The sequence below is a fragment of the Epinephelus moara genome, chromosome 24, assembly GCF_006386435.1.
Source record: "Epinephelus moara isolate mb chromosome 24, YSFRI_EMoa_1.0, whole genome shotgun sequence".
Lineage (NCBI taxonomy): Eukaryota > Metazoa > Chordata > Actinopteri > Perciformes > Serranidae > Epinephelus > Epinephelus moara.
The window spans coordinates 18653400-18664523 of NC_065529.1; the positions used below are offsets into that span (position 1 = coordinate 18653400).

Genomic DNA, 11124 nt, shown 5'->3' on the forward strand with positions numbered 1-11124 from the left:
AGATCCATGCTTCTTTCTGTGCATTGATTTGGTTGATAACTGCTCACAACAAGGTCTGTGTATTATCTTGAGTAACTGGCCATGATTTCTGGAAAGAGACATTGCTGTTGAACTTCAAACGTTTTTTGGCACTTTCAGCACCACAAGCTGAGTGCCATCTCGTTTCATTATAAGAAGGCAGACATCTCTGCAGCCGATATCTCCAACACTCACATCAACTCACATCAGAACAATTTAGCCTGATAAACAGCACTACAGGTAAGAGGAAAACTGGATATTTTTTTTTATTTTGGGGGTAAACTGTCCCTTTAACATTTGCCCATATGGCCCAGCCCTAATAAGACATATTTAAAAATCTGTTAATGAAACACAACGCTCACAATCACTCAAACACACAAGAAATATTATCACATAGAGTTCTGCAAGCAGATGATAGGGATACCTGTGAAGGCTATTTATTCATAAAAGACATATGTTGACACTATTCCCACATTGTCTTTCAATATCAGTTTTTTAATGATAATTTTACGTAGAATCATGGCTTGATAACAGATATTATAATGTCTTTTAAGTGTGTTGCCTCTTTATTGTTGACTTGCAACAGATTCTTTCATTGTATTTCCTTTTGAGTGCCTCCACCTTGTGGACAGAAAGAATACAGCACCCTGCTGACGTGAACTGCAGCCTGAATGTAGTATTATGTCTGTATACTTGGCACTAACCCACCTCTCTGTAGGATAATGACACACTTGAGATGTGAAGAGAGGGATTTTATGTCAGAAAAATGAATTTGAGGACAGTATGAGCATCTATTGAGGTGCACCCACAGAGTTTTGGAGTGACCGCCCCTCATCTTACGTTTATCGTCATACTTCCAACGTGAGCAGAAGGAAAGAATGTTAAAAATCCACCTCTCTCTTCACTGTATATATAATTCCCCATGTCTTATCCTCCACTCCTCAGCTCCTCCCATTAGCCCAGACTCCCCACACATCTGGCAGCTTTGGTTTTTCTCCAAAACTGAACACTGCAAAAGCCTGAGGGGGAAAGTGAAGGGGGAGAAAGAGAAAGAAGATATGTGAAGAAAAGGGAGTGGAAAATATTATAAAAGCAAGGACAAGAGAGAGAACGAGGGAGCACGGTAAGAAAATAATCACTGGTGGAAAACAGTGAGTTAAACAGCACATTTCCAGGAAGAGACAGTGAGCCGAAGAGAAACAGAGACACAGTGCGGGAGATTTTTTTTGGTATAAATAGTGACCTCAGACAAAGTTTGTGTGTTTATTCACCAGCAGGTCACATATATGGCGCTGTTTCCGTTCTGCAAGACGCCCGCAGGTCAGTACAACCTCATCCACTGCTCCACATCTTCTGTTAGTGTCATATCTGGTTGTTGTCATTGATTTGTGACTGCTGTGTTTGTACATACTCAGTTATCTATCTATCCTCTCTGGGAAAAGCTTTAAAAACTTTTCTCAGGTTTTTTTTATGTGCAATCTGATCCTGCAAATATGTCCAGGAAGGCAAAGTAAGTCCTTGATTAATTCAAGAACTTCTGTACATATGTCCAACATCTCTTGGCTGGTGAAAGGCCACGCACATTAGAAGGATGTTTGTGGAGAAAATAAAGATGAATATCTAAATTCACTCACACATGCTTTGACTTAAGTTCTATCTCATGCAATGTGTAACTTCTGGTTCCATACCAATCTCTTCTCCCATATCTTTAACACACATCCGCCCAGTCTACCTTCTGCTTTATTTGCTCAGCATCACATGCACAGTTGTAGATGACATAGTTTTACTACTTTATTAGTATATCAAAGTTATAACTGCTTGTTCATTTGATATATATTTTGTTTCTTATCTTGTCATCTTACTAAACTTCCTCACAATCAGAACAAGACTTTATGCACTCCGTAGAGATGTCTGCCTTCTTTACAATATAATAGAACTAGATGGCACTCAGCTTGTGGTGCTCAAAGCACCAAAAAAGTATATTTGAAAAACTCAACAGCAATGTCTCTTTCCAGAAATCATTCCCCGGTTACTCATGATAATCCACAGACCTTGTTGTGAGCAGTTTCATGTGGGAACTTTTTTCTTTCTACCAAACTACACCAACCAACTGTATCACAGAAGAAGGAAGTATGCATCTACTGCTAGCTCACCTAGCACCACTGAGCTAACGTTGCAGCTCAGCTGAGGGGGATGGCAGTCATGGTTACATCCTACACTGTCAGAAGCTTGAGCCTCTCGTCCATAGATGCCAATTCCCTCTGTACAGTGATGTGGCTGGGGTGTGTAGCTCATTAGAGATGTCTGCCTTCTCTCAAATATAATAGAACTAAATGACAATCGGCTTGTGGTACTGAATTATACCAAACTACACTTCCCAATTGTATAATTATGCAGAAGGCATTGTGCATCTACTCATGGACGAGAGGCTCATGCTTGTGAAGGATGTAAGCATTACTGCCATCTGCCTCGGCTGAGCTGTAACGTTAGCTAGCTCAGTGGTGCTAGATGAGCTAGCAGTAGATGCAAAGAGAAAGTTTCTTTCATGAAACTGTTCACAATGAGGTATGTGGATTATCTTGAGTAACCAGATCATGATTTCTGGAAAGAGACATTGCTTTTGAGTTATTCAAATGTATTTTTTGGCGCTTCAAACACCACAAGCCGAGTGCCATCTAGTTCCATTATATTGGAGAGAAGGCAGACATCTCTACCGTCGATATCTCCAACACTCAGGAAGTCACACTAAAGCAATCTAAACTGATAAATAGCACGACAGGTAAGAGGGAAAATATGTAGGCTATTTTTTATTTTGGGTTGAACTGTCCCTTTAAGATGTTAATTTATGAGTAAAAATTTTAGTTTAAGTAAAAATATCCCACACAATTCATGTCTACATTGTATAAACCACAAACATTTACATTTTAATGCATCATACACATTATTTGGCCTATATAAAGATCAAGTAAGTTATATCCTATGTGTGAAGAATCTATAAATATTACATAAGCTATAGTACATCTAGTGTGTAAGTATTGCATATGCTTTAAAGATGTTATTTTTGCAATCACAGGTTGCCACACTTCCAAAGAGAGATCAGCACATTCTTTTCATTCCTAAGAGCTTTGGTCTTTTTACATGTCAGGGTTTAAAGACACATTTGTAAGTAAAATGCGCTAACTGGGAGAGCATAGCAACTTGTACTGGTTTAATTTAATTGCATGTACATGTGTGTGTTTGTCCTTCAAACAGGACCAGTCAGAGTGGCCAGAATACAATTGGTCCTGTACTGTTTTCTTCTGTCTCTTATCATATGTAAGTGTACTGAGGGATTTGTTCTACTCTAACACTTTGTTCACAATACTTGCTGACACTGAGTGCACATAGAGAAATGTGCCTTTGGCAAAGTAAATGTAAACTACAACCTTGTTGTTGCATGATGAGTAGATCCTGTCTACTGTGGAGGGTCTATTTTTTGCATTGTCTTTATTGTGACAGATAAACAGATAATATCTCCTCTAAATATTCCAGACACAGACATGAGTGAAAGTTTAAAAAGTCTTTTAAGTAAGGTCAGTTGTGATCAATTGGATTGAACTGAATGACTTTTCTCCAACTTTACAAAAGTGTATTTGTGTACATCACAAAAAGTGCCACCATTTCTCATTCAGAAAATTAGATTGGTGTTGGAATTAAAAGGAAATCCATGTTTTGCCCCCTCAGACTTTCTCAATGGACGTAAAGCAGCTGTCAGTGTGGAGTCACCTCATCGTGCCTCTCATGCTTTGGGAAAGGAGAGAGAAAAAGCAAAGACAGACATAATGGTCTTTAAGGAAGCCGCACCACAAACTCCTCTGGAGACACCATGGGGTGCTCCTTTAGTGTGGGGTGACACCCGTAAGTCAGCTCGGCGCAGGGCTAAATTCGCACAACGGGAAATCCATACAGGTCTGCTGGCATTTGTGGTAGGAACTTATGCCCAGTTCGTACGACGTTTCCTATCGTCAGCTGAAACTCACTTTCTCCCTGGCCAAATGGTCACCTACTACATTCTCACGGACAATCCCCGCACTCTGGATCCCCCCATTGAGCTGGGGCCTGACCGACATCTGAAAGTGATTCCTATTGCAGAGCTCCCTGGGTGGGAAAGGTTGGCACGTCGCCGGATGGCCCTGCTTACTGATGCTATCAAAAACCCAATCAGCAGCGAGGTGGAATACATCTTCTGTGCTGACATCGATCAGGAGTTTGTGGCCCCTGTGGGAGAGGAAATCCTTGGAGACCTGGTGGCCACGTTGCACCCAGAGCTCTATGGGATGCCGAGAAATGCATTTCCTTATGAAGTCGAAGAGGTCTCATCCGCATGCGTGGACGAGGATGAAGGAGACTACTACTACACATCTGAGTTGTACGGAGGGTTGGTTTCTGAGATGTACAGACTGGCCCAAGCCTGTTCTTTGCTCATTCTGCAGGACCAGGCTAACGGGATAATGGCCAGGGGCCTCGAGGAGAGCTACCTGAACCGCTACCTGATCGACCACAGGCCGACCTGTGTGCTGTCCCCAGAGTACAGCTGGTGGGACTCAGCCCTGGCTCCAGATGTGCCTGTACAGAGGCTGGTCTCTTTGGGAAGGCAACGTGAAGCTTAAGATGAGCAGAAAAGAGAATCAATTTAAAATGAAGGACAGGTGGGTTCTGCTGGCCGAACCCATTGAAGTATGGATGTAAATCTTACTCCCACATGAAGAACTATTGTTTAAGTGTGAAATTTCCTTTTGAAGAAGGTCTCCACTCAAAAATTAGCAAACAGTGTTATGACCAGACAGTACATGAAGGGTGAAGATGAAGAGAGAGCACATATTTCATCTTAATTCAATTCATAATTTCGATTACATTTTCTGTTCTATTTTGCCAATAAATGTAGCCTGCAATCACACACACACAAGCAAACTGCACAATCTGCTCTCAATTAAAGACCCATTTATGTGAACAGCGTCTCTGCCTGCTATCTCTTCCACAGCAGACAAAAAAGAAATTGACCTGTCTCTTTAAACGAAGCACTGTGCTCTCCATTAATGTCAGCCTCGGAGATACTGCTCCAGTGGCTTTGTGGTCAGCAGTGATAAGAGTCAACAGTGTAAGTGCACACTTTCCCTGCAGTGGCCAATCATTAACTGGAAGAGCTGCTGTTTCAAGGTCTTTAAATACCAGGTCGGGGGAAAAATTGATACAGCGGGATGCTGTTTCTCCAGGTTACACGTGGATAGACGCATACCATTCAGCGAAAGCCAAAATAGTTTTGAAATTGGTGATTGAGTCAGTATGTTTTGATGGAATTTTCCATTAAAAACTGTGATTTTTTTCCCCTGTATGAGTCGGAGTAAACGGTAAACTTAAATGATCCGACGTTGTTGTCTGTGAGTCTGTCTATCTTTCTCGCACACACACAAACGTGCTCCCACGTTCACACTCAGCTCTCTCCTCCTTGTGTTCTGGGTTTTAATGGGAGGGTTAAACAGCAGCAGATGGCTTTTTCTCACTGCCAACAGAATCTGTCCTCAGGGCCAGATCGCCACGTGGAGTGAAGTTGGAGGTAAACTTCAGATAATCCTTTGAAAATTATTTTCAGTATTTTTTTTGACCAAGTTAAAAATTTCCACTGCTTGCCACACAGGCATATTCATGTGGGCTCATGAACAGTATTCACGTCAATTCAGATTATAAATTCTATTCAAATTTGATCTAAATTGTGTTATATATTGAAGCCATCTGTCCACAACAATATTCTAAGCAACATGCACATATACCGCACAACAGGATCTGCAGGTGCTCCTAAATATGTGCTTGCTTTGGTTTTGTTGTGAATGCTTCAATCCTCTATATATAAAGGCTTTTTTTACTTGATCCATGCTGAGTACCCCTTTTCATGTCATAATGCAAAGCAGTTTAAAGAATTATTGGTTTAATCCCTGTCATGTGGTTTACTGGTGATCGAGGAGCCTATGTGCAGCAGTATAACTTAAGGCAGAGGAAGAGGTGGTATAGAAATCCTTAACATTAAAACCTAGGCACATGTAAGCCTATATTTCTATAATTAGCAACTATTAGTTTTTAATGTGTTGAAGACATTTATGTTCCTTGTGCAGATGAAGAGGATAAACAGGCCTATATGTAGCTAAGGGATAATGTGACATTGTCAAAATGCAAAGAGTTAAAAGATGGGCTTTAACTTGACTTCTCTTTTCTTTTTTTTTTTTTACTCCAGCTCTTCTCACTTTTTGTGCTTCATGTGAATGCACCTGGTTTGTGGTCATTATTTACCGTCTTTTCTAAATACACAGACAACATATTATTGACAGCCTTTTGCTGTTGGCCTTCATGCTGATGATGTGACATTATAACTGCAGTAACATTAGACTAAACACAAAAAAACATTCAAATGGTGAATATTACAGTAATTTCTGAGTGATTACTTCAGCAAACCAGTTTTATTTGCCGAACAGATGTGTAATTCATTAAGTTTGGGGGATGCTAATGAAACGCTGTGGCTAACTGGCTGCTCTAAAGAATACAGCCATATAGTGTGGTGAAGGATGAGGTTGTTAAGATTATTCCATGACTGACATATCGTACCATAATACTGTATATGTTGATGCTGCACACCTAGCAAGGGAGTATGTATTTGTGACTGCACAAACCAGTGGATCAAGTCAAGGTGAGCCCACTTTTCCCCTCTATTAAAATAATACTTCTTCCCCCAAAATTACCATTTGTATAGCTGTTACTCACCTTGTGTAGTGGTTAGAGCGCTCATCTTCCATGCAGAAGTCAGCAAAGGCATGCGGTCACAAAAGGTTCCCACCGCCGAAACAAACAGGGACAGATTCCTTAAGGAGGCTTCAGGATAAGAGAGTAACTCCGGAATCTGACCCAATTCCTCAACGAGGGCACTCAAGCCTGTTGTAGACGGGAGGTTCCAGACGTAAAAGCAGATTCATATGTGTTACTCACCTTGTGTTACACTGAATTTGTTTTCCTCGCATGTATCCGTGATAGACGAAGAATCCAAAAACAGAGAAAATTCTTGTTAAGTCATAGGGGGCCTGTGTTTAATAACAGCAAAACTATTCAAAACATCCATTCACAATCTCTCATACTACTGCAATATAATCCAAGTCTCATTTATCCAGTCATATGCTCAGTACTCCCAAAACAGAAAGCTGTTTCTGACAGGGAATTGAACTGAAAACTTACTTGAACTGAACTGAACTGAAAGTGAAACTTATCTATACTCCCTTCAAAGTCAGTCTCCATTGACAAAAAGAGTAATTTTACCTTGCTGAACACTGGAGCTGCTGGTCTGCCGTCGCATTGTGTGACTTCGCTGAGTCCAAACTAACCCTTGAAAAAACCCAATTCAAACAATAACACAAACAAACCACTACTTACTTCAATTCATCAATATTTTTCTCCATTTTTGGATTCTTCGTTCACTCAAGGCATGTGAGGAAAATACTTTTCTTTACAAATTCAACCCACACAGAGTGAGTAATTGATAATGATCATTTAGGGGATTAAGTGTTCCTTAAAGCCAATACACATGGACACACCTGTAAACAATGAACACACAGAGAAAAAACATACAACTAGTCAACTTACAAGTTCAATTGTGTCCTTTATCTCCATTCACAGATTGGCAAAATTACCATATACATTCACCCTTCAAACCACCTGTCCTGCATGTGTTTGTGCTGAGGGAAGAAGCTGGAGCATCTGGATAAAATCCAACCCAGGATATTGCTGTGGGGCATGAATGCTAGCTAATGAGCCACTGTGCTACAGCGTGCCTGCTTATTAGTGTCAATTACAGGTCACTTTCAGATACGTTAAACTGCTGGAGACGTTTTGATGATGGTGCAATTACTCAGTCATGATAAGGTGTTGACCATTTAATTCCCCTTTACTATAGCTGTGTTTAACTATACACAATAATTAAGCTATGTTTCAGCATTGTAAATATTTTACATATTGAGGTGAGCGTATTGGTTTCATATCTGATACATCTATTTCACATCTAAATGCAGAGATCCTTTAATTAGTTTAATTAGAAGTAAGTGACACTTTGTGATGTCAGTGTGATGTAGCATCTAACTGATTGAGCGAGCTGCCACTGAATGACCTGTATTGAATGTGTTTGGTCTGCATCTCTGCAACAAAAGTTGGCCATACCATGTACAGGATGTTAAAACAGACTCATTTTGCTAAAACACAGTTCCAGCAAACTATTGACTGCAAATGTAGAAAGAAAATATAATACAGTAATTTACTTCAATCATTAGCAATAACTGCATTAAATGCTTCTTCATCCAATGGAAACAACATCCAGACAGAGAACAGCATGTGTGACAAACAGAACTCAGTTTATCACTTTTGCAAGTAAGATAAAATGTAGTGTTCATCATCGTCTACATTAATGCATAAAGAACCTTTGCAGTACTGGTTAGACTTTGCTTCACTATTAAAGGCTCACGTGATAAGGAGAAATCCAATTCTGAAAAAAGCAACTTTAAATGTAAACCCTTTATTCTAGCAACAGAAAAGAGGCATCTTTATCACTGCGACTGATTTCAGGCTCATGAGTCCTGCCCTTAAAACACGTGCCTCTGATTAGCACCAAAATCGGAGCCTGGCCAAATAATACACCTATTAATTATTAACTTCCTTAGTTCAGAATCGCTTGTAAAGTAGAAGGACATCCATGGTGTTACAGAGAGCTGTGATGAAGAGTAATTCTGAGAAGAAAAGCATAAGCGACGAATGAGCATCTGACATTTCCTTTATGTTAAATAATTACTTTAGACATGTTTGAAAGATAGATGGCAGTTGTCAATCTTCATCGCAAACTGCTAATACAATCAGATAAGCACTTCACAGTTAAGTAACCCATAGTCTCCTTGTGTTTCATGTTTAGCCTTAAACAAAGGGTGTGTCATTTTAAAGTCTTCACACTGTCCTCTTCAGCTTCCATGAAGCGACACCTTCAGGGCCTTTGTAAACACAGAAGCTCTAAAATCAATGAGTCCTATCCACCCCAAAGGCTCTATCTAATTGTTTGCACAGCAGGCAACCTGTCTAACAAACCAGAGCACCTCTGTAATTAAAGAGACTTAGTTTTTACAATTTGCATGTATTCAAATCGAGAAAAGGCTGAACACAGAAAATGTAACGCTCTGAGGCAAAGTTGTCAGCCCAGTCAAGGTTGTGTTTACCTATTGTTGACCAGATGAAAAGTACATATATTAATATTTAAATTGACTGCATATCTTTGTGGGGGCAGTTTATTTTGAGAAATAGAAAGAACTAATTTGTTGACGGGATAATGTGCAAGATGTCTTGAATGTGTGCACGACTGTGAATGTGTGACTCATCAGGGGGAATGGGTGGGGTGAAAGCCATGGTAATCTGCTGGATTCACACAGGCCTTTCCCCACCCTGCCCGAGGCTACTCCACACCAAAACATGCTGTCCTAATCACCAGGTCAAGGGGACTGACACTGAGAGATAGTGGAGGTGCAGCTCACAGGGGGACACACTAGTGCCCATTGTGCTGATATCACATTATATCTCATATCATTACAGGGCACCACATGAAAGATGATTATAGGCCAACATTTAGGCAAAGCAGTTCACAAAGAAGTTGGCTTTGAAAAAAAAATGTCCTAGTTGGCACTGCCATATCATAAGAATTAGTTGGTGTGGATGTGTTTACTTCCAAAAGTAGTAATAATAATAAGAATAGAAGTAATAATAAGAATGATAATCATAATAACTTTATTTATACTGCACCTTTCAAAATAAGGTTAAAGTACTTTAAAGTTTTTACAAAACAATACACCTCCACACATTTTTGAAACCATTGTAAGTTGATAAACGCAAGGAGGATCTTATTAATGTGATGGTTGAAGGTTAGATTGGAAACAAAGATAACTCCTAGATTTCTAGCATTAGACTTTAGAAGAAGGCACTAGATTAGGAGATGTATTATTGAAAAAATGTTATTTGACATCCAGCCTTATATCCTTTAGACAAATATTTTTCATAAAGAAGTCTTTTGGCTCTATAGACACAGAGTGTCATTGGTATAATAATGGAAATAGATTTTATGATTCAGCATTGATCTGCCCAGATGAAGCATACATGCAGAACAGAAGAGGACCTAGCATCAAGCCTTGGGGTACTCCGTAGTTCACAATGGCAATAGATAAGAGAAGTTACCAAGAGTGACTGTAAACTGTCAGTGTGAGAGATATGAGATGATCCATTCAAGAGTGGTGTCTGTAACTCCAGCGGTGTCTTTGAGATGGCAAATTAAGGTACATACTGCTTTGTTTTACTATGCAGCACTACTACTTATGAGTTTATTCACCTTACAGTGTGCTTGTTGTGTGAGGCAGTTTATTTTGAAAACTAGGAAGATATAAGCAAAAAGTTATGAATGTATGTCTCTATGTCAGCAAAAATAGCCTGAACAAAGTAGTTCCAAAGCATACATATTTAGATTATGCTGATATTTATTACAATGCCTGCTAAACTGTACTTGAGATCATACTAAAGTATAGTCTACAAAAGCTACCTTTAACAGTTTTAGTAGGCTAGAATTAGTTTTAGCATGTCAGCAGAAACACATCAGGCAGAGGCAGTTTTGCCAGGAGGTAACTACATGTGTGTATTTGAGAGAGAGGCTAAGGGCTCACATAGAAAAGGGAAACTACATACTAGAATATCTTCTCTAATAAAACTTTAAAAGATCAAATATGACGACATGCAATCTTGGTTCAAGCAAGCCCACTTGTATAAGGTCATGATACATCTCTTGTGCACAATATTTTGTCAAGCACTGGTGGAATAAGTAGTAAGATATTTTACTTAAAAAAGTAAAAGTAGCAATACCACAGTTTAGAAATTCTTTTTATGTGTAAAAGCATTAAGTAACTATCACCTGTAGGCACCTGAGCATAAGACCAAGAAGAGCAAATGCACCCCCAGTATTCAAATAGAGGGGGGCAAAGTTATGGTTTCACTACCCCACTTTTTTTTCTTTAAAAA

The 11124-nt window shown here is 39.5% G+C and overlaps 1 protein-coding gene across 1 annotated transcript; it reads left to right on the plus strand.

The window, feature by feature from the left end:
* Positions 1 to 957: 957 nt before the first annotated feature.
* On the plus strand, positions 958 to 5385 carry LOC126386534 (globoside alpha-1,3-N-acetylgalactosaminyltransferase 1-like). The gene is made up of 4 exons (XM_050038931.1): positions 958 to 1141; positions 1293 to 1338; positions 3271 to 3333; positions 3742 to 5385. Exons 2-4 carry the CDS (start codon positions 1305 to 1307, stop codon positions 4665 to 4667), a joined length of 1023 nt encoding a protein of 340 aa, XP_049894888.1. The 5' UTR covers positions 958 to 1141; positions 1293 to 1304; the 3' UTR covers positions 4668 to 5385.
* The last annotated feature ends 5739 nt before the right edge of the window (positions 5386 to 11124 follow it).